The 25,429-nt window shown below is 39.5% G+C and overlaps 1 protein-coding gene across 3 annotated transcripts in view; it reads right to left on the minus strand.

Moving 5' to 3' along the window:
* Positions 1–25,429, minus strand: part of KLF12 (Kruppel like factor 12) — a 238,114-nt gene that overhangs the window by 128,846 nt on the left and 83,839 nt on the right. For all 3 annotated transcript variants that reach the window (XM_029960879.1, XM_029960878.1, XM_029960880.1), the window contains exon 3: positions 18,910–18,999. In XM_029960879.1, the coding sequence (XP_029816739.1) occupies positions 18,910–18,999 (90 nt within the window). The remainder of the gene's footprint in view (positions 1–18,909; positions 19,000–25,429) is intronic.

Raw genomic sequence — 25,429 nt, forward strand, 5'->3', positions numbered from 1 at the left:
CTTAGAGGCTGGTTAGCCCAGATAAACTCTCTTCCATACATTCTTCCCTGACAACTGAACTCAGATAAGGTTCTTCATCTGACCAGGTTAAGATGTTCAGGGCATTCATGACAGGAGTGCTTTTCTTGGCCCAGCAGAGACCAACCTTTTTTTTTTCTTCCCCTACCCAAACTCATGCAGAGACCAACCTTTTTTTTTCTCCCCCTACCCAAACTCATGAGAATGATGAAAGTTCTTTTACTTCCTCAAGGTCAGGCTTCAAGTGGTAGGTAGCAGTGAACTAGATGATTTACTCAGGAGGAGATGCACTCTGAATTCAAAATTAGACTGAACCTTTAAGTAAAGCTGGACCATAGTGAATACATTTATCTGCATCTCATAGGAAGAGGCACTTTTTTTGAAAGCTTCAGTTTAGGCACTTTTTGCCTAGACCAAATTGATAAAGTGAATTTTAAGAAACATCTCTAGAAATACACAAAGTGCTATAGATAAACAAAATACTGAGAAGAAAAAATACATAATGAGAACAGTCTTGTGCACATACCAAAAACCCTGGGTGCTGCAAATGTTTCAAAACCTTTATGCTGTATCAAACAGTAACAATGTCCAACCAATGATTGTGCTATCCATCTTGATCACTGAATCTTAAATGCTGATCTTATCAAGTACCTTCTGCTATTTGCCAATGACCTCCATTTTTAAGCCATTCCACTAGAACTAGGCTCTGTCTAAGTTACAACAGTGTAATTTCATGTTTAGTGCATCACTTCCAGGTTATGAAGCTCCCCTTACAAAAATGGGGAGTTTATTAGTTTCGAGTTATGCATATTAAAGATGCATATTAAGATTACAGAGTTACAGAATGGGTAACGTTGGAAAGGACCACGGTAGGTCATCTGGCCCAACCTCCTTGTTTAGTCAGGGTCCTACAGCACATGGGCACAGGATTGTGTTCACAAGGTTCTTGAATTTCATTAACACTTTATTATTACTCTTTAATATGCTCCCCCCCAAAAAAACCTATGAGTGTAGATGAATCAGAATCATGTCATGGGCTGTATCTTGATCTGTGCACTCTCCTGTTTTTCTATAGACAGCAGTAACTACTGGTTCATTACACTCAGACGAGAAGGTTTATATTGTATGGAGTTTGTTTTTCCTCCAGGTCAGTAAGGAAAGGGATCAGTCTTTATGTTTCTTCAGTGTAAACTTGCAAGGCATCTGCTCAGGGGCTTTGTTGTCAAGTTTTATAGAAACAAACAGAAGCCAGGAGGAGAAACCATTCCCACTTACTGAGTCTCTCACTATCTCAGATGAACACATCCTATCTATGCAATATACTGAAGAAGGAGACATGATGTAGATCAAGTTTCCCTCCTGGAAATTAATGTATTTGAAACTACATGAAACTAAAGACCTCACTGCTGAGGATGCCTTGGCTCCTGGAAATGTCTAGTGACAATCAGCAGGATGACAAAATAAATAATGATACTCTCATACCATTGTTTTTGCTCAGTCATGCCAGGACAATTTTACTGTTTCATGTGAGATAATGATGCAATAAATCTTAACTAATCTCTGCCACTGCATTTTTAATTTTTGTGGGGCTTTCTTTTGCATGACAAGCTCCCAAGATTTCCAGGATGCAGATGCATCACCTTCAGAAAGGCCTTGATCCTTCTGTGGCTCAAAAGGTTGATAACTCTACTACCAGAAACAGCACAGGTTACACAGAGGTTCTATAAAGGATGATCCTCAGACACAGCTCTGCAGAGAGTTTGAAAACTGCTTTCTTTTGCATGTGCAATCCCTCATGCTCAGAAAAACAGCTTTCAAAACAAAAACACACCAGCAGCAGATTCCATCAGAAAAAAAATAGTTTCAGGGAAATATCCATCTCACCCTAATAAGGTCAGGTTGCACTGTCATGCAGTTCCATTATTTCATGTATTGTCATTTAGCTGTCTTTTGCTGGAGTCAAAATGCCTTCCTTGTTCAGTCACTTAACACCTACAAACTGCATGGCAAAGTCTCAACAGCACGCTTCATCCCCATGGCATGGCTAAAAGCACAATCCATGAATTAGGGTAGCACATATCCAAGCATGTACTGTCACTCTTCCCCTTCCCTGCTGTTCCTTCTGCTTTGAGTCTGCTTTGGCATTTGCTGAACTCCTCAGAAAGTCAAAGTTTTGTCAGGCTTTTTTCTCCCCCCTGGGCTACTTTTATGTCAGACTATTAAACTGAACCAGCTCACTGAGTAATCCCGCAGGTACCAGCATCAGTTCAGGGATGGCAGTTGAGGAGTTAGGGAAGGGAGGAAGTGGAAAGAGCAAAGAAATGAGACACCTAATGGTTAGATTATTACTACAAGGAGTATTAAATCTTGTTAGGAATGGTGAGTAGTCTTGTGTTTGGTCCCAGTCTTTGTGTTTGGCTAAAGCAACTCCCTATTCTGCCCAAAAAAGCGGAGGTCATCACTTAAAACATTGGCACAGAAAGTGGATGTTTGCATGTATCCAACAGAAAGAGAAGGGAATTGAGAGGAGGCAGTAGAGGAGCACAAACCACCCACACAACGTGTACAGCTATTTGTTCCAAGCCAAGTTGGATGGGGTTTGAGGAACCTGATCTAGTGGAAGGTGTCTCTGCCCATGGGATGGGGTCTGGAACTAAGATCTTTAAGGTTCCTTCCAACAAAAACCATTCTACGATTCTATGACACCTGGCCATGCCAGTGCCCAGCAGCAGCCTAGATGCAGCAGCCCAGAACTTAGCAGGGGCAAATGTATCCAGAGATACTCCCTAGTAACACATTTGGCTTCTTCTGATGCCAGAAGCGGCCTATACCTGAAGTGCACAAACCCAAATAGTGAGAGTATTGATCTAAACACATATCACAGTCCTAGCTGTGATCACTGCTTTAAGGGCACTGGAGGTAAAGCAATGCAACTGCCCTGTACTACTAAGTCGTCCTGCAATGCATGAGGTAAGACGAAAAAAAACCCCAAAACACACACACACAAAAATATTTCAGATAAAGTTTCAATGGCTTTTTATTTTTTTCCTTCTTTTTTAAAATCAGGTTTTACAGAGCTACAGATCAAATGTAAATAGGACTTGTCCAATTTCCAGAGTTTAGAAATAAGTATTTTTTTAAATGCCAGTTCTCTGCAGAGTTTTGACATTGTGTTAGACAAGACAGAGAAGATAAAAATTAAGTACACTAGTCAGTGATTTAAGGGAACACCCAAAACAGCTACTAGGGGAGACAGACTTGTGAAACCCACATCTGGCTTTCACAGCTGCTTGAGAAGCAATCCACATAAGGCTCAGGTCAGCCTGCAGCTGCGGGCTCAGGACTGGTAACCATCACCACACCACAGGCAAGTGCTTTCCAGATTAGCAGATGGGCACAGCAGGGTCTGGTACAGGATGGCAGGAAGCTCTGACAGACAGATTGCCAGTGCAGGATTTATAGGGGGGATGGTGAAGGTCGATTATCAAAAATGTAACCTTTTGGTTTTTCACAGGGCATGTTTTTCTCTTAAAGTTCCCACTCAGCAGTTATTCATTACCAGTTTCCCCCTGTTAGAGAAATTACTTGGTTGGCATGGCAACATATTCCCACTATGAATTTCTATCCCTCTGCCTCCTTTCAGCTCCTGAGGACTGAGAGCATCACTGGTCCCTCTTCACCCTTTCATGCCATTACCACCCACACCCTACTCCTTCACGTAGGTTTTTAATTAAATTTCATCTGGTGTCCATAGGTGTGCATGGTCGTCCTGTTCTCTAGCAAACACGTTTTGCAGGGGAGCTGGGGACTGAGCTGTGGTTCAGGAACACACACTCAATATAAACAGCAACTCCTAAACACACAGGAGAAATGGTCACGTCACGGCTCAGTTACTGACCTACATCATGCATCTTTTAAATGGAATAAAATCTTGTTTGGGAGAAAAAGATTTTTCCTTTATTTTAAAATGAGTAAGGCAAATCTATGCACTGTTATTACAAAATTTTTAAACAGAAAGTTAGCTTAGCATAGAACACACTCCAACTACATTTCCTGATGTAATTTGCACTCACCATTAACTAATGGATAACAACAAAAACATTTATTTTTTTAGGAGATTATATGGTTCTAGAAATCATTTGAATGAAAGCAAGGAACATATTAAAAAATCAGGGTACACAATAAACAATAAACCCTGTCTCATACACATATCATATTTGATATAAATAAAATCAGTCCTTAAAGAATATTTAAAATTCACTACTTCACAAAAGCATTCCTTGTTTTAGGATGTATTGGAAATTAGTTTAATAGTAGAGTTTAAATAAAACTAAGAACAAGCATCATACCTAACATAATACATTACTGTTCCTTAAAATACAAGGACATTTAATCTACTTGATTTCTTCACTTTTAAACACTTCTAGAGATTATGGTAGCAGTTTTTATAGAGTTAAGGTTCCTTCATGGTACCCTGGTCCTGAGTCAGTGCCATGAGAACGTAACAGAAGCCCTTCTGTTCTTAAAAACTAAGATATTTACATTCTCTGCTGAATCCTTAATATTCAGCACCTTCCAAGAACAAGCCCACAGCATGCTTTCCACTATGGTCCAGGTATTTCATACTCTGCATATGTGACTTGGATTTACTTTATCAGGTTGGATATTAGGAAAAAGTTCTTCAGAGAAATTGGTTAAGCATTGGAACAGGCTCCCCAGAGAAGTGGTAGAGTCATCATCCCTGGAAGTGTTCCAAAAACAAGCAGACATGGCACTTCACAATGTGGTTTAGAGCACTTAATGGTATTAGGTCAAAGATTAGACTTATCTTGGAGGTCTTTTTCAATCTTAATGATTCAATGATACTTTGAACACTATTTTGTTTCTTTTCAACTCTGGGTTTGCAGACACAAACTTGCAAATATAACTTTAAGGGAAGCTGCAAGTGTTTCTCCATTATCCATTTAAAGCTACCAAATTTCTAGATAAGGTACCTATTTTACTGTTCAGCCTTTAATAAATTTTTGATCCTTTTCTGACAACAATAAGGTCACAATCTACACAGTGAACTTGTGATGAAACTCAAGGAGTCCTCTTTTCAGGCTAGAAGCACTTATGGAATTTTAACCTAAGAATAAATTAACATTTGGGTATTGAATACTAACAACATATATACTTATTTTATGTTAACAGCTGTCTTAAACTGCCTCTTTATTCCATCAATAGTATGAAGGGTTATTCAGGGGAAAAAAAATGTTGAAAAGTTGAGCATATTTCACGTCCCAGACAAGTCATTCAGCCTAAATCTATTCATGAAAACTAATATGTATAGCAACAAAGGCTACAAACTCAAGCTTCAACAAGCCAAACTATAATCTGTTTTCCAAGAACAGACGTAAGTAATATTTACCTTTCCACATCAGATTTTTTTTTTATTTATTCTGTAAAAATGAATACTATTCAGAAGTCAATCAGAACATTTTGGCTCCTATTCTATTTCTATATGCTATTTTAGAAGTTTTCTATCATGAAAATCTATACTGTTTTTTGTGCCACGTTTGCACAGCATGTTTTAACCTGCAGACCACACAGAACTGTGGATGTTGCAGATCTAACACTTTAATCAGTTTATACCTACACCTGAATCTGTGAAATAACCTGAATTCAGAGAAAAAAACTCTTTAGGGTGTTTTAGGTTTTTTCCCTCTTTTTTTCCTGGTTTAGAGCACATTCTTGCACACATCTGAACTGCCACAACCACAGAAGAGTTAACAGTGGACAGAAGCTTCCCAAATTGATGTTCTGCCATAAAAATTACAGCCCAGGTCACTACTACTTCCACAAGGGAAGTTTTTCTGTTGAAAGCTCTCAATAATGTTAGCACTTTATCTGATTTTTATTCAACAATACAACAACACATTGGTATAAAAGCCCTAATTATTTTATTAAACATAAGGTTTATAGTACCATGAAGTTATCACACAGCATTGTTCCACAATACCCAGTAGATAAAGGAACAAAACCAAAATCTTTTGCGCATCACAATGTTCTCAACACCATAGCTTCCAGAAACCTCATCATATGGACTCTAAAAATCCACAACTCTGTTCCACAATGACTAATGGGAAAAATACATCAAGAGTCTGTCACAGGAAATGTTCTTGTTGCCACCACCGTTCTATCATTGTAAGCTCCTACTGTAGTCTCAGGATGGCAGTACAGAGGTGCAAGACAGTTCACGGTTTTACAGGTCAAAACCTACACTACAGCCTCTGGTTATCAGAAAAATCACTGTGGAGCTCAAAGAGCAGTGAAAGTTTACAATACGAAAGGTCAGCTTCTGCTCATATGGTCTCCAGTCTGCACACTGACAGATACCAGGGCAGTATTGCTGTATGCTTGCTTTTTGCTTGCACTTCCTGTAAGTACATGCCAAGAGCTACCATGGTATGAGTGAGAAGAACCTTTCATCAGACACACTGTGTTCATTTCAGTGTTCTCATAATTTCCCATATGGAAAAACCAAAATGACCACTGTTCACGTGGAAGGAAGAAGAGGTGGAGCTGCGGTAATCAGTGGTAGCTTTGGTGTAATGACCTTTAAGCACTGGAGTTTGAGAACCTGAGGAGAGTGAGGAAAGAATGGTAGAAACAAACACCTAGTCCAGACCAATCTAGACCCTCAGATACAGGAGAGCAGAAGTTTTTGGGGAACTAAGTGGGACCCCATGGGAGGTACCTCTAAAAAAGAGCACAGGAGAACTGGAAGATCTTTAAGGACATCAAAGTGCAAGACTAGTGTATGTAACCACTCAGAAAATCAAGCATCAGGAGACCAGTTCAGCAGACATGAAACACATCATGGGGCTCCTGCACAAAAAGGCAGTAGAGCAAGAGGATCAAGCAAAGGATGAACACAGAAATAGCACAGAGGTAAGGAGGGATAGTGTTTGGAAAGCCAAAGCCCACCTGGAGTTCAGACTTGCAGGGAGTACATATCAAAGGCAACAAGAATTTCTACCACTATATCAGCAGTAAAAGGATGAACAAGGAAAATACGTGTTGGTGGCTGAAAGGGGCAAGTTATTGACAAGGTAAGGCCAAGGTACTCCACTGTCTTCTCTGCATCAGCCTTCACCTGTATGCCTTCATGCTTACAAACAAGGTTCAAGGTGAAAAACCACCAGTCACGAACAAGGACTAAATCCCAGGAATTACCTGAGAAAAACTGAACCCACACAAGCCCATGGATCCCACATGCCTCCATGCACAGGCATTGGGACAGCTCACTGATATCCTTTCAGCACCTTCCTCTACTGCCTGTCAGTGGTGCTATAAACCATGAGAGATTCCCAATAACTAGAAGAAAGCAAATGGTGCCCTCCTCTTCAGAGAAGTCCAGAAGGTTGATCTGAGGCACTACAGACCACTGAGCCTCCCTTTGGTCCACAGAAAAATCACAGAATGAGTGCCCTGGGAAAAGACTTCTGGGCACCATGAAAGAGGAGAAAGTGAGGAGGAACAATCAGCTTGGATTCACCCAGGATAAAGCATCTGATATCGCTAACAGTACCCAATCATATCTTTCCTTTCTCAGTCAACAGCTGTCCCTCCTCACCAAGAATTCCCTGTTCCACAGTGCAAGACAGAAGCTCTCAACTGATCTTTCATCAGTTTACACCTTTCTGTTCACAAACAGCTGTTAACAATTAAAAGAGGAAGATCACCAAAGAAATACAGCAAAGTGAACACAAAAACATTCAGAACCACCAGGCATCCAGTACTTGAGAACTACCAAGCCAGAATATGACCTGTATCAAAGGCTGTATCAAAACCATCTATCTGGCAGAAAGCTATCAAAGATAGTGAAAAATGTTGTGAAAGGGCATCTACAGTATTCAAAACATAACCAAGCATATCTGTAACCCTGATAGGAGAGGGTGATGCTGCTGTCTTCCAAGGACAGACTGCCATAATTGCTATGGAATTTCCAGTAATTCACCTACTGTAATGACATAAGCAGCAGATACAGCATCACAGAAGATCAAAGCCAAAGTAAGTCTTGGTATCAATATTATCTCTAGTGTACATTATGAAAGTAGGAAGTGAACTACAAATGTCAACAGAGCCAAAGGAGGTAAGATGCATTTGACATCTGCATGGTTGGTGTTCCCCCCAGGAACAAGGGGAATGGAGGTATTTGGAGGAGACAGGGCTGGGGATGCTCATCTTTTCCATGAACAAGACTCGCTTGGGAAGACCACCTATCCTCCTTCCATTGCATGCCCAGCACCTTTCCTCTTCCTTGTTCCCTGCCCACCGCCATGAGCTGGGTCTTACCATCCTTGTCTGCTTGGGCTCTGTCCTTGGGCAATGGTGAGCATGAACAGTGACCTGTGCAGGAAGGGGAGGACAAACACCACCTTCTGTTGCTGCTGACTTTTTTTGCCTATTGTTCCTATGGTTTTCTGGTACATTTAAATGATGCAATCAAGGAATAACAACATCTGTAAAAGGATGTTTGTGAAAGCAGATACCCCCTAAATAACCATTTATCAAATACTTATCTCCCAGTGTGAAATGGGGGTGGGTGGGGGAGATTGTGAAGAAAAGGAATTAAATTTTTTTTTTTTTTTTAAATCAAGAACATAGAATCCTTAAAGTAATTTATGTAAGAGCTCATCTCCACAGGGAAAAATAAGGAAAAAAGCCAATGATGCTAAAAAATATATACAGCTCTTTCAGTACTTCCCCAGCAGGATACAGAACAAGAGTAAAATATACATTAAAAAGACTATTTATAAGGCAATCTCCAATAGAAAAGAAGAGCTAAAAGAACATCAACAAACAAGTGAAAACCATAAGGAATCCCTTCTCATAACAACCAACAAGAACTAAAATAATTTTGATACTAACATAAGAGCATTTGTCTCATGCTGCTGAAGTGTTCTGTGATACTGTAAATTATTGAGTTATATTAGCTTATGCTTATTTTTCTAAGGCTAGTTGACATGTAATAAAAATATAATAACAATGCACACTTACACAATACTTCTTGCTTCAAGTGTCCATAAAGAAATAAAGTACAGCAATTATCCAACTGAGAACCAGGAATATAGAAGATTTCACTTCACCCTGAGCCAAAACAAAGGGGAAGGACAAGAGCCCAGTCACTTCCATTTCTCCCACTCTGAACATACCAATGTGCCCCGATGAACAAAATGTAGACTGCCATAACGAAGTGACCACTCTAATGAGCATTAAAACAAACAAAAAAATCCATTAAACTCACTGGTGAGTAGAACAAGATGAAATGTAATGATTAACTTTTCTCCTAGCTAAATAATGTAAAGATTTTGTGATTCACAATTATTTCACCAAGATGTTTCAATGGAAAACATTTTGTATAAGGAACTCTGAACCACAAAGAAGCTGCTGTGCATCAGCAGGTCACCACTATCCATCCATATACCTAATCATAGATGGAGGTAAATGTGAGGTAATTCAAGATAGCTTTCTTGATAATAAAAGCAGGATAGCCTAACTCACCCTCAGTTTCTTAATAGGAACAGAGGGACTATGATTGCAACCTACTGAATTTCACTGTTGCAAACCAAATTGAACTTCGGATGCCCAATCAAGTAAGTCACCAGATGAGAAGGTAATGGTTTTTTATATGCCAATAATTGTTTTGCATGAAGTCTAAAATGCACATTACTGTATCTTAGAATTGCACTGCACTGTGACATGAAATGACAGAGACCTGTGATGAATTTCGAGGTAGAAGTGCAATAGGATTTTAGAATTCACTGCTGTATACCAGCTGATACATGGCATGCTCTGAGATTCTGTGACTACAGCATTAATACCTTCCTGGCAGGATGCATATGAGCAAAAATCCATACTTGACTAGTTCCTTAATTAGGATTGCAAACGCAATCGAAATTACAGTTAAACTGTGAATATTGGATTCCCCAAAGAATGAACATGAAAGAAAATGAACACAGAACACATGCAAGAGTCATTGGAACTGGGGTTACTGGGAGGAATTACATTAATTGTAGATATTTTGATAGTTGAAAATTTTTCTTACTTTGTTTTGGGTTTGTTTTTGGTTTTGTTTCATTTTGTCACATTTTCATTTATTTCTTTAGTGCAGTAATGGAAATGTTGACCTTTTGCATCTTTATAAAAGAATCAATTTTCAACCTAAAATGTGGATTTAGAAATTCACAGGAACCAAACGGATACAGGGCTTGTATGTATCACGTTTGTTTTTCTTTATGCCTAGTCTTTCAACTGTGCAAATCTTAAAGGAGATTCCCATCATAAACTCTGGCCGGAGAGCAAGCTGAGAGGTTATACATCATCAAAAAAGCAGACTGGCTTGAAGGTGAGGTAACAAAATAACTGACCGGGGATAGAAGGCAACCAAACTATAATCTCACAATGCACTTCAGTACTATGCTCAAATCAAAGGGTTGACTTTCCTTCTCCCAAACCCAACATTATTTTTTCAGTCCATATAAGCACATAAAACTTACCAATTAATGTATTTAACATATAACTGTGATTTTTCTATAGAACTGTAACAATTTTAAGCCATGTTAATTTCTGAGTAATATCATACATTCTCTTTGAAACCTTCTCCAATCTTGTAGATAAAATATTATCCTTTTCCTCTACCAAATACATTTTCATGAAACCTAATTTTCTAGTAAGTGAAATCATCTTCTTGTTGCCCTTCCATCACTACAGATGTAGGAAACCACTTTTGTGCATGGTACTGTTGGCTAAACACAAGCTGTTTAGAGCAGAGATCTTCCTCTGCATCACACCTTTACACTTGCTGCTAAATTCCTAATACACACAATCACTATTTTCTGAAGATGGCCATTAAAACATGTCTAACCTTCTGACTAATTAAACCAAGATACCAGGGACCACCCTTTATTGGTACAGTGCCTCACACAATTAAGTCCTCCCACACAACTGAAAATGCCCCCGTTCCTCGCACACATACAACAAATGATACCAGACAGAATAAGGAGCACATTCCCTGCTGTGCTCCGTAACAGCAAACTTAGCTGCCTAGGAAAGGAAAGCAATGGCAGACAGTGGTCAGTAAATTAAGTCTCAGAGGATCTGGGATCCTTCTCTTAGTGTGAATTTCAGACAGCATCATAGTCTTACAAACCCACCTGCATTTTCTCACTGCAATCTTGGTTAATTTGGCAAAAGCTACCAGGCAAGTGTGCTCACTGAGCTAGTTAAGCTGTCATTTCCTATTAGTCTTAAATCTATTACCTTTATATCGGACTTTTGAGTCTGATCCCTGAAGAGAAAACAAAACAAAACAAACAAACAACAACAACAACAAGAAGTAAGGAGACCACACCTACAACCATGATAAAACCCCTTGGCTTTCTACACAGGAGATGACTTCAAAAGGAGTAAGGAACATGTGAAATACTGAAATATGCAGTTTTCATCAATGCAGCAGTGCAGAGACATGCCCGGAATAGGCAGTTTGGGTCCCAGAAGTAGTAGAGATGTCTCAGGACATAGCTTCAGATACAATTCACAAGTTCCAATCACACACTCCTGTCAAAAGCAGCACCCATGATCTTCTTCTCACCTTTCTTTCCCCTCTCCACAGAATACAGGACATCCATGATTTCCTAATAGTGTGACTTGCAGGGCAAATAGCACCATTCCCTTTCTCCTTTTGGGTTAGGTTTTTCTTGGATCAGTGATCGGTTGACCCTACTCTTCCCAATGTCATTGAGTCACTGGCAAGGGATTCAGCAGGAACGGCAGGATGATAGCAAAATTGTAGGAGATGGCTACCTTTTATTCTTCATGCAAGTTTCCACTCAGTGTGAAACAGTACCAGTATTCATCATCTCATGATGCAGTGCAAGGAAACAAGGCTGTATCTCCTTAGGTACATCTCACCTAACTTTGTGTCATGCCCTGTAGGTTAGGTCCTTACTGGTTTTCGGGTCAGATCCTGATCTCTTTCAGAAAAATATCCTATATTTATGACTGTAAAGCAACTAATGAATCATACTAGCTGTGTTTCTAACATCTCAATAACATTCCTTAAGTGTTGTCTATTGCAAGATAAAGAAAACCAATAGCAAATATGAAGGGCTTTCTTTGCAGAAGAGTTTGATACATGTGCCATTTATTTCCCCAAATCAGTCATGCTAAACATTAAGAAATTCAGAAAAAAAATAATTATTTGAATGAAGCAGAGATTCACAAATTAAAACAGCAAATACAAGAAGTTCTCCTTTTTCTGCTAATACAAAGAATGTACATAAGCTGAATGAATCATTGCAAAACAGTTTCCCATACAGTCATGGAGCAAGCTTTGCTATTGAGACTATACTCAACTGAATTTGAATAGGTATTTTTGGAAATCTTTAAAAATAAAACAGATTTATGTTACTATTACCCAGGCTGAGGTGGAATGTGTTTATGTATATAACAACATAGGGATGAATGGCATTCCTGAGATATGAGACAACAAGATAATTTTGCTGGAGATGAAAGACACAGAGAACAATATTGGTTTGTTAAAGGGTTTTGTCATTTTAGCCATTTCTTTTCATAATTCAGTCATGATAAGGGTTTGGAATGGAGGCAGATCAAGAAGAATTAGGAGGAGAATTCACAAGAAGATATATAATCTTCCACTAATAATTTGAGAGGACAAAACGCAGGCAAAGAAACAGATGAGACTGCAGATCTGGAAACAAAAAGACTGATGAAAATTAGTGGTTCATTATCCTCTCTATTTGAAGACTAATTGTGGGACATAAGTCCCACATTTATATCTCCTTTTAACAAAAGCTTATGGCCCCACTCAGCAAATACGTCAGAAAGTGCAGCTTTACACATCTAAGTCAGACACATTTACCAGTTTTTAGAAACTGGACCAAATCTTGCAGTGATCAAAACTTTCAGACTTCATGCTGAAGCCAGTCAACACTATTCATCCTAATTTCTTGATAGTAGCCACTAGCTTTCACTGCCCCGTCTCTATTACCAATTAAATTAATCCAGCCTCTGTACATTTTTACAGTGAGAAATATTACTTCTCAAAATAGTTTTTGGCACAGCCAAAGACTGAAGATTTTTTTTCTTACTGAAAGAAGAACCCCAACTTCAGCCTCATGGGGTGGGAACACCTTCTTTGCACCCTTTTCTGAAGCTGGCAACTGACAGACAAAGATTTTACTGCAGATTGAAAGATCTAAAGCTGTAGGTCACTGGAGGATATTAAATGATAAGCAAATTCACATTTCTAAAGTAATTCTACCAATTTATTAGCAATGCTAGCTTCTGTTCCACAGTAGGGGAGATAATAACGAAGCCTTGTTAAAGGGCAATGTGATATCTTTTATGTAATGCAGTTTTTTCATTTGTGATAAAGTCATTAAAGCAGCACTGTGTCTTCCTGAAGCCTCAAACAATAGTCTGCATTAAATCTCCTGTGGAAATTAAGGATAGTAGTTCACTGGAAAAATAAGCATCTGTTCTGGCTAATGCTGATGGCCTTCTAAAAATCATTAAACTATTCTAAACTGGCAACGATAAAACAATGCGGAACTGTTTTAACTTTTTCCAAAGCAAAGAGAAAATCCATTTCCCTTGTAAATACTTCTTTGTTCCAAATCTGCCTAGTAACCTTTATCTCATAAGGCATGTCTCCCTTATGGACTGCCTAAATCCCATTCTCCTACCATGACCTAACTTGAATTCAGTGTCCTTTAAATCCGGGTTGGTAAAGGTTTGTCTTCACTGCATCGACACAGGCTGCAGTTGCGGAGTCCTGCCCACCTGTTCTCTAGTCACAGGCTCCAAAGGTCTGGTGCACTGGGCAGAGCTGAAATGTCAGCTCCAATTTCCTTTCAGCCTCAGCTAGAGACTGGGCTGCTTTGCAGTAGGAGTAGCTTGCAGTTTCATTCTCCCAAGGCTACCCTAAAACCTCAGCTGGACTACACTTTTTTTGTTCATTTAATCCTTCTGCTGTATTGCATTTTAATTCCACCTTCACTTGGTCTAGATATGTAACACTTGTGCAGTAGAAACTTTTCAGGGATATCCACCCAGGTTTGGGCACAGAGCACCCAAACACAAATAGTGAAACAAAACAAAGTGTCTCCTAATAAGGAAGTTAAAGATCCCGGAGGTTACACACAAAGTATAGGGAAGAACCTTACATTCTACTTAACCTCTCTTGAAAAGAAGACTGAAGACTCCAATAGGAAAACCAGAAATATAATGGATTGATTGCCTGGCTTGATATCCAAATACAGTAGAAAATGCTATTCTCTGCTTAAGGATTTGCTCTGTCCTGGTTCTCATCTACATCATGGGTGACCTTCTACTACCACCACACGCAGTCAAGAGACAATAGGTGGTGAAGATCAAGTTACTCAGAGCATCCCAGGGAAGATGAATTTCTGGTTAATGAAACGCACACAGGCAGATGGTGCTTATTTCACTGTAGCTGTATGCCACAAAAGGTAAGTGAAAAACTAACTTAAGGTTAAAACCTGGTGGTTTTTTTCCTCCTATTGTGCTCCCATTTTAGTGGAGTAGGTGTAAAAGGAAAGGGAATGTTCCTTCTTTGATTCTTATTTCTGTGTTGCCCAAGTTTAGCAGTGCTCATTGTTCACTTTACCAAGATTGCTAAGCAGGGGTATTTTCTACTGATCAAGTCAATAGGTTGATGGGTTACTGGTTCACAAACTATGAAGAGCCACATGAATTTCAAAAAAAAGCTTTTAATAAAGTCCTAGGATAAACACATCATTTAATCATTAAACTCTAATTTATCAAATAAATTCATTAAATTAATTGAAACCTTGGAGCAAAAATGGACTTAGACCCTGTGATCATGCCATATGCTGAAGTAATTCACCAAGCCAGCATGGTACATGTAACATCATTATGTCAATTCTGATTTGAAGCAGAGATGTAGGGCATCACTCATCTCTTTATGGTCTTGAAGCCAAACTCAGAATCACAGAGGTTCCTTTGGCTCCCACTCTTTTTCAGTAATCCAGTGCTAGCATCAAGTATCTTCTGAGAAAATCTTCACACCTCTGCCTCACCAACAGCAGTAATGCACAAGACACCCCAGGAACATGAAGGTGATGGGACGCACAGGCACTCAAGTGAGATTTGACCGAGCACCCTGATGTCCCTCCAGGCACAAAGGCTTGCCTCCATGGAATCCCTGCCCACTGTGTGATTAGTCCCTCCTCTGCTGGCTGCTCTCTCATCAAAGAATCATAGAATCAATTAGGTTGGAAAAGACTTCCAAGATCCTCCAGTACAACCTTTGACAGATCATCACCCTGTCAACTAGACCACAGCACCAGGTATACCAGATCCAGTCATTCCCTGAACACCTTCAGGGGTGGTGACTCTGCCACTTCCCTGAGCGGTCCATTCCAGTACTTGACAATCCTTTCAGTGAAGAAATTCTTCTTGATATCCAATCTGGACCTCCCCTAGCACAGCTTGAGGCCATTTCCTCTTGTCCTGTCACTAGTTAGTTGCCTGGGAGAAGAGACCAACTCTCACCTGGCTACAACTTCCTTTCAGGTAGTTGTAGAGAGCAATAGGGTCTCCCACGAGCCTCTTTTTCTCCAGGCTAGATAACCACAGCTCCCTTACATGTTCTTCATATGATTAACCCTCTAGACCCTTCACCAGCTCCGTTGCCCTTCTTCAGATACACTCCAGCAACTCAACCTCTATGTCTTTCTTGAGTGAGTGTGGCCCAGAACTGAACACAATACTTGAGCTGCGGCCAGACTACTGCCAAGGCTGCAAGAGCCAGGACCGTAGGAAGGAGCAGCTGAGTGTCCCACACAGTCCTGCATGCACGCATGGCCAAACAATATCCAAATTCCCCCAGCAAGGTCTTTTCTGTGAATCCCACCCTGGAACTACAAGAGACAGGTAACCAAGGCACAGTTACAGAGAAAACACCTTTTCTGACTGAGATATTCATGTGTCCTGCAGGGAAGCGTTCAATACACCTACAAGGAACAGGCACATATCCTTGGAATCCACAGTTGATTTAATCTTAGTTTCAAGAAAGTTTTGTGGTAATTGCCTTGTAAACACTCATCACCATTAACACAGAGGACTCACCAAGACTGGAATACTTAGCTATCACATGTGACAGTCTCCCACAGTGAAACAGCAACCTGAGGAGCAACCCTACTCTCTTCATCATACACTGTACAGTCTGGTCCCCAAAGGGTTAAGCGAGATCCTCACGCATCACCACAATGGAGTTTTTCTGTTGCCACTGGAAAGCGCTGGAAGCTGATGTTGGATAAAGTCAGATTAAAAACAAGGTGTGTGCTTTCAGAAGCACAGGTAATTACTAGCATAGCTGTGGAAGGTCCTTCATCATGATCAATTTGTAAATGAAGATGATGTTTGTTTGAAATATGGGCCCAGATTTAAAGAGGAAGCAATTCAAAGCAGTCTCATAGCCCTTCTAAGACAACAGCATCTCAAAGCTTCATTAGCAAAACATGACAACTCGGCACTCTCTGGTTCTGACAGCTCAGCACTCACCATCCTGGTCAAGACCCAGGCCAACTCCAGACCCTGTTTCTTCCACTCCACAACTGACACAGCCTTCATGATCCCCCAACCACACATGAAACTCTTTTTTTCATAACCCTTAAACCATGCCTCACTTTTGCCCTTGCAGCAAACCTAGAGTCAAGAGTAGATACCAAGAAGGAACAGCAAAAAACCCAGATGTTTTTCTATGGGTTTTGGAAAAGTTTGTCTGGTGTTCAGCATCCTAAGTGATGAAGCTTTGGCCACTACATTCAGAAGACTCAAAATGTCATCTTAGTTTGCAAATTTTCAAAGTAGAAATCACATCTCCCTGTGCACACATATGCTGCAATGGAGGTACAATTCTAGGGACTTCGGGCACTATAAACAACACACATACAGACACCACAATTTCAGATTCATACTACTGGTTTCACACTTTAGTTCCCTCTCCATGCTTCCCAGTTATGATATTCATCTTCCCAAACAGCTCCATGTGCTGTTTTTGGTAATCACATCCTTCAAACACTTGTCCCTGTTATGTATACCAACATCTACATATTCAAAACAGTCTCCAAAGCACATGCTAAACATCTGTTTCAACCAGCTCTCTTTAGAGTTTAAGCTGTTTGCTGGAAAACTGCCATCCTAATGGCCAGCTCCTCTGTTAGTGAACTGGAGAATTCATTTTGTATTTATTGATTGTTCCCTAATGAAGAGTCATAAAGGTGCCAGAGACTCTTGACCAGACACTACTTAATTAGTATCAAAGTGCATAAAATCCCAAATCAAACCAAGCTCTCTGTCCAATGGCTCAGCCACTGGAAAAAAGTGACATCATTTTCTGCTAATACAGAAGTCCATAAAATTTTATTGAAGAACTCTAAGGAAATTAAAAAACTATATAGGTCGATCATTTCCTTCCAGTTTCTAAGACACCAAATAAGGTCTTCCAGAATCAAATAACACTTTGCTAAAGGAATTAATCTTCATAAAGGACTAAGCAATATGTATCATGCACAGAATTTTATTTTAAACTAAACAAAGGCAGATACAGGTGAAACTTTTGTCTTCTGAACACTATAGAGAAATGTTTCTGTTACATACAAAGATATGATGCAAAGCATCCAGAAGATAATAAAAAATTACCTCTAAGGGATCTGTCTTTACATCATTGTGGCTCATACAATAGTTCAGTTTTTACAGTCCCTCAAACTACAGTGTATTGGAGTATTTTCTGAGGGTACTTGCTCTCAAAAAGGCAAAGAGGTGAGCACAAACTTGATTAAATGTCAAGCTTTTTTCTCTCAAACTTATAGCCTCAAATACACCCTGGTATTTCCTTGCAAGTGTTTCAAATTAAGTCATCCTGAAAGTTAATTCCCTCTCTTCCATATAATTTTAATTCTCAATTAAATAACTGAGAAAATAGCAGAAAGGGAAAGAGCCAACTAACAGAAGGAGGCAAAAGCCCATCCATACATGGCAATAGCATTGCTGCTTCTATTACATTGCTTGTTGAAGGTACATCTTCAGATTAGTAAGGTGGCATGGATTCTTTGGGATAACGCAAGATACACACAAGGAAAGAAATTGCCATGATAAAACAAAATCCATTTAATACATATGCCCTCACAGTAATCTACAACTACTGATGTATTACCATATATGCAAGAAAATACCCTTCCATTTTCCTAAAACCTATCGCTCCAATGCCAAGTTCTGCAAAAAAATTCAAAATTCTATTCATGATCTGCCCTGTATTCAGCAGCTGATGTGATACCAGCTTTAACCATCTGAAGGTTCTACTCCTCTTATCCTAATGACAAACAAGTGTATTTCACCCCAGAGAGAGCAGGTTTGCATAAACAGAAAATGGAATAGGACAAGCATATAAAGGCCGAAACAATCACAGTAACGCAAATATCCCAATAAGGCAGAACAGGAAACACATTCATATGGACTTCCCAGACATAAGAATTTGGCTTCTTTACTACAATCCATTCTTTTTTCCTGTTTTTTATTTGTTTGTTTATTTGTTTGAACTGTACCTTTTTATTTATAGTTGTAAAATTATACCAACACCATCCCAGCTATCCTAGCTAGTTTTAGTAAGTCTTCTGCAGAGTTTTGTTCTAGATCTCACCAGTACAACTCCCAAGAAAATAAGCTCCAGAACAGTGGAAATAAAGAAAAACACAGAAAAGAAAATGGGAGGGACAGCTAACCACAGATAAGCTGGGGAAGGGTCACCAGAGTGAGGTCACACAAACCTCTTCTTACCCCTTGCTCAGATTCCAGCAGCTCTGTTTTGACTCTGACTGCCGGCATCCCATCAAGCATTAACATTCTGTTCTCAAAGGCGCTGATGTCCTAAAACAAAAAAGGACAAGGTTAATAAAAAAAAAAAAAGGAAGAAAACCTTGTTTTAATTCACTGATTTAAGTTCTATGATACCATACAAGTAAGTTTCTTTTAGTGGAAATGAAGTTAACAAAGATATAATAGTTATTTTAAGGAGGAGCTGCCAAGTTACTACTTCTGTTAAAAAAGTAAATTATACTTTTAGTTGCCCTTAAAAGAGATCTAAGTCTCTGTAAACAATAAGGGAAAATCATCTCCAATTACTATTTTGTAATTTGAAATTAATCACACAGGTGCACATATATTAGTTCCTTGCTTTAGAACTGGAAAAGAGACCAGTGATGTCAAATCATTTGAAGTTTTTGGGAGTATACTTAGGTATAGTTGATTTGAATCAAAACATTTGTACTTCTGTATTACCTAGAGAAAGCATACGCTTATGTTCAGAAACGTTACAGGGAAGGCATGTACATATACACACTATAAATTAAGACACTATAAATTAACAGAACTCCTCATATTTCTTATCATTTATTGTATTTTAAAGTTATCAGCATTTGTCAACTAAAATCTCCACACACACATCTCTGACACAAGACAGAGAAAAAAGCATGTTAAAAACATGCACTGCCTACGTAGTAATGGGCAATATATGCCAAGAGCTTCAAGCTGAAGAAAAATTTCCTTCCCTGAATCAACATCCCCACTGTGTAAGTCCCATTCTGCTGTTGCTGAAGCAGCTTATGGAGATATACAAAACTTCTTGTGCCTTCAGTTCAAATACTACCTCAACCTGAGTCAATTTTCTACTCTAGCCAAGGCTCGAATGATGGTGTTTGAAAGCAAGTACCTTTAGCTGTCATTTAGTTTGGATAACATATAGACAATAAAAGACATTTTATCCTTCAAGTTAGAACCTGACCTTACAAATCCAGACACCTTGGGTCAGTGGTACAAAAACACAGAGATGCCACAGCTATTTTTCAAATAGCGAAACTACAGCACATATCATTTAAAAGTGGCTCATTCACAGTCAGTTATTTACATGCAGCCCTGTTTGGAAGTCAGCACTCTAAACTGGAAACTCACCTCTACTCTGCTACCTTGTACTCCTCAGTAACTGCACCTTAATGGAAAAAACCACTTTTCCCCTGTGTTTCACAGGCAGCAGATCTGTCCAGCACTGCATGGTGCCATTATTCATAAGGAGTATGTCATATGCCTGTTTCTTATCACGGTTGTTGCAGAAGAATTTTAAGGAAAATGGTCTGTCCCAATGAAGCTTCCAAAACACATTTTAAAAACTTAAATATAAACATTTCCTTTTTTCCTGATACACCCCATCCCAGGACTTTCATTTTCAGGGATATAAGCACTGCAGAAGCTGTTTACTTTTGTATTTATTGTAATTTAAATAACATGTTGAAAAGCAGGGAAACTGATATGCCCATGCTCCAACATGGTGCAGAAGCAAATGACCTGTTTAAAATCCCTGTCATCCTCACTTTGAACTCTGCGTGGTTTGATACTACAGGGAAGGCAGGAACTCAATGATGAAGCAGATAAGCAAATGCAATCTCTATTTTTTCCTTTAAAAGTAGATTTAGGTAATTGATAAAAAGCTCTAAATGCTTAAGTTATAAAATTTCAGATCAAACAAGTCATTTTCAACGGAACACCTCTGCGTTCAAACATGTGTGAATGAAGACCACTCAAGCTACTGAGACATCCCAGTCCATGCTATGCTTCTTCTGTGCATCTACTGTATTTTTTAGACTTGACAATACAGGAAGAAGAAAAAAGTTCTTCCTATGTCTTCTTAGCAAATAATTTTGTGCAACTTGATCTTTATTCAGTGTTTGAGGCATGAGGTGGACAAAAAGCAAAAGGGTCTTCAATGCCACAAAGAAGCTGGATGAAATTGCTCTTGGCTTTACATCCTTCTTCCCAGGAAGGGCAGTGCACTGTTTACTTATTAGCAGCAGATCTCAAGTGTCACTGAGCTCCACTGTGGGGTGAAGAAGGCAGGACCCAGCGTGGCATTCCTGGCTCCCCCAGTGCCTATTCTGCAAGAAAAAGCAGTTCCTCTCCTTTCTTGATTTATAGGAAGCACAGCTGAGTTTTATAGCAAGATCAGGAATACACCATCATGAAGCATCCCTTAGGCTGTTTAGCTCATAGACAAAGAAGAATGAATATGATATTGCATCGTGTCCCTGAGGAAGTCTTACCCGCCTGAGCAAAGGGACAAGGCCAGCTTACACAGGAGGCACAAGCCGAAGGAGGGGGGAAGACAAAGTGCCATGGAGGAAAGGCAGGTTTAATGAACTGTTAGAATCTGATTAGAGGCTAATGTCCCTTTTAGTGCTTTGTACCAATTTACAGCTGATATACTTGAACCATTTTTACCCACTGGCTGTGATAAACTCATTAGTTTTAAAAATGCAAGCTAACCAGAGCCTTTGAAGTTTAAAACTGATAAATCATGAAAACCTGACTAGTTCATGTACCATTTAACACATTTACATTTAACTAAATTTCCATAGTGTTCACTTCCCCTTTTGTTCTCTAAAAATCTTATTTCTTAAAAGCAACCTTTCAAGTGCTGGTCTGAAGAGCAAATGCTCTGGCTGCGAACAGCTCTGGCTTTTGGGCAATTCATAATTCAGAGTAGCAATAATCACAGGAGTAAATTCTTTCCAAACTATTTGATCCCTCCTGCATTTATAACTGGAAGTACATTGTGTGACACATCCTGGGGGGCCACTGCCAAGTAGTTCCAGTCTGTGTGCTATACACAGGGATAACACGTTCAGCCCTAGAAAGCTGATCTTTCCCAACTGCGCTCTCCCGCCATAACCAGTTTTGCACTACAGTATGTTCAAAGCCATGCGGCAAATAGGATGTAATTGCCAAGGTTTGCATTCAGTGGGCTGTCACCTAAGCCAAAGGGGCTTGACTCATTCTCACAGAGGCTGAATGTGTTAATTGAATTCTCCCAGGAGCCTCTAAGGTCAGAGAAGCAGATGGAGCATCCACACCTGAGTGAGGCCAGGCTGCTCCAGTGCCCCACGTTAACTGATGACACTCATAAGACCCACCCGCAGAGACTGCTGATATGATATATTGAATCAATGAATTATTCAAGCCACAGCCCCTTCCTGGCTCACTCAATCCTCTTCATCAATTGTGGTAGCTAACTTCCACTCCCAAAATCACCCAGGTGAAGGTTACCTAAATTCGTGTGACAGTCCTTCCTTCTCTATTCTCCCACCTCCTGGTGTACTCCAGTTACCCACCTAGGTAAAGCACATAGCAAATGTAGGTCCTAAACTGGGCATATAATGAAGCCAAACACTGCATGACCTTACCAGAACATCTGTTCTCTTGGATAAGTAATTCATCCTAAAAGAGATAGCACTCTTTCTCAGTGCCATCCACTGGAGCCTTTCACTAATCACTTTCAGACATTTAGTCCCTTGAAACATTAATTAAAAACACAAATCATACCTAGGTCCGTACAGGCAGCTGCTATTAGAGCTGTTGTTATCGAAGGCAGATAAGCTTACAAGCTCTTCTTCTGAGAAGCTATTGCAATCAGTTTAATAACCAGAATCTCCCCCCTCTTAAAAGGCCTACATTTTCAGTACAGCACCACTGTAACCATAACTAGCATTTTCTTAATGAGGATGATTTTCTGCTGCAATTTTTAATCAAATTCATCTTTACCTACTTTAAAGGAAGAAAAAACCAAAAACCTAATTATCTCATCCTTATACAACACCTCCACCCCCCACAGCATCCTATAGTGTTTATTTAATTATTAATTACACTATTATGACATTTGGCTCCATCCACAAGAAGGGTTAAGGTTTTATAGCCAAGTTTTTAATTTGGCCAAGCCATAAATATTGAGAATCACACTGCAAACTTTTAACAGTGACAGAGGAGCTGGTGCCACAACCACTCTCCTGTCCTGAGACACCACCAAAGACATCCCTAAACTCCGTTCATAATCTCTTCTAAGCGCAAGATGACACAAAACCACACATCCCCATCCCACATCACAATTGTCTCTCCCACTCTCCAAGATTTTCCCATCGTGCTGCTCAGTACTAAAGTATGATAGGTCCAACCCCATGCCACCCCAGGAAGAAAGCAGTGAGCTCAGGCTTCAGAGTAACCAGAACACTTAGACCTCACACTTCCTGCATGGACTGACAAACATTACCTTCCTTCCTACTCTTGTTCCATTTCATGAACACAAGCAATACACAGAGGCAAGGTGGATGATGCTAATTACTGCTGTCACTAATGAAAGTTACAGGCTTACTTAGTCACACTGAAGAGTTGCATACTGGCAAGACAAAGCCACGGATGGTTCTGCCTTTCCCATGATGACCTATAACATTCCGCTGATAATTCAAAGCTTCATAACTCTGGTGGCTTGACCTTTGCTGTCTACTAGATGCCCACCGAGTCACCATTGCTCTCCTCCTCAAAAGGACAGGGGAAGAACACAATATAGAAAAGCTTAGGGGCTGAGATAAAGACAAAAACATTATTTATGAGGTACCGACACAGGCAAAACAGACTTGACTTGGGGAATATTAATTTATTGCCAATTAAAATAGACATTCACGGTGAGAAATAAAGACAAAACTCAAACATCTCCACCCACTCCTCCCTTCTGCTCAGGCCCAACTTTATTCTAACTCTTCCTTCACTTTTCTGCACAAACTTAACTTTAACATGACACACTCTCATTTTGAGAAATGAAATATCAGCTGGGGGAGGAGCAGTCTCAAATTCAACATTCAAGCTACAATAAAAGTTTCATGTTCAAGACGTATGTTTTAACAGCTGAGAGCAAAGAACAACCCTTAGGCAGTCTTTCTGTCCCAAAGCTATGACGTATAACTTTACCTGCCTCATCTTCTATTATTTTTACACAAGTTTTCCGCACATGCAATAATTTCTTAATTCATCATTATATTTTTATTTCATGGCTCAAAAATCTGGAGTATTTTTGTTATAACAATGTTCTTGACAGCTCATAAACATGAACGTTTAAGTCTTCCTTTTTTATACAGATATCTTAGAAACATTACTGAACTAATAATGAAGTAACTTATGTCAGTTATATGCCCTATCAATAAGATTATCTTGTTGATTTTTCTGAACATATATACCTAAATTCATATTACTCTCAATACACTTTACTACAGTGAAGTTATTAATCAGTCAAAGCAAGAGACAGCATAACACACCAGGGCAAAAAAATCTGAAGTGATCCACCCAAGGTAAAGTTTTTGAAGATATGACAGAATCTTTTAAGGATATGACTAGTTTTTCAAAGCGTGAAACTGTTTTTTCTCTTTGTTTCAAGGGATAACAGAATGAAAGATTACCATCTCTCATCAAGTCCTTAGAGAGAGGAAGCTAAGGAGAATCACTCAGTTGTCAACCACCTCAGTTTCCTAAAGACCTTTATATAACATACAATGTTAGATCTGTTGGTCACTTCAATGTAGTTCTCTCTAGGATGAAGCAGATGTAACATTGTCACAGTATGCATGAGAGCAGTTCATTCCAAAAAGTGGAAGAAACAACTATCCGATAGAATGAAAGTAGGTTTATGTGGCTAGAAGATAATCACTCAACTGGGAATTCTGCCAGGGAATCGAGGGTAACAGCCCATGTCTTGCTGTAAGATCTTCATCATATGCAATTATGTCTATAGCTGTGTGAAATGTTCATTATGAAAGCACAGATTCTGGTAGTTCTTCATTTTACTCTGAACTTGAATTTCCAGTCAAATTCACCAGAAAAGTATAGGCTGCATTCACTGATGCATCCAGGAAAGCCACAACAGTTTCTTGAGAAAAAAGTGAAGTAAAGCCTTAGCATCCGTACTGTTTTCATCTGAAACAGGAGTTGATTCAAGTTCGTTCCAGTTCACAGTGAAATTCCTTTAGTGAGTAGGGAAGTGGACATGCATCAGCATGGCATCCAGTGAAGAGGGTGGCATCACAGCTCTAAGCTTTCCAGGAAGGCCTCCAAGTGTGGTCTCTTATTACAATTGTGTGTGCCAGGTAGAGCCCAGACCTCAACAGCAGTTGAGACTTGATTCTGTCAATGCCCAAGAGGCACATGTAAAGGTTGGCCTTCAGCTCATGCTGTTCTGCTCAGATCCTCATCTGATGTACCAGACCGTGTCCAGCTGTATCCCATTGCTACCAGTACAAAGATGTACACATGCAACACAAGCTTCTCGAATTCCTAGTCATCTCTTGGAAGAAAATAATACTGATTTTGAAGACAGCAGACTTTCCAAGGTTATGAAGTATTCAAATGCCTAAGGACACAGCTATGTTGTAATTTGATGTATTTTTACAAATCTGTCTCCAGGGAAAGAGTTCAAGTCCAGACAATATTC

The sequence above is a fragment of the Manacus vitellinus genome, unplaced genomic scaffold (genome assembly GCF_001715985.3).
Source record: "Manacus vitellinus isolate BGI_N305 unplaced genomic scaffold, ASM171598v3 scaffold_2_pilon, whole genome shotgun sequence".
Lineage (NCBI taxonomy): Eukaryota > Metazoa > Chordata > Aves > Passeriformes > Pipridae > Manacus > Manacus vitellinus.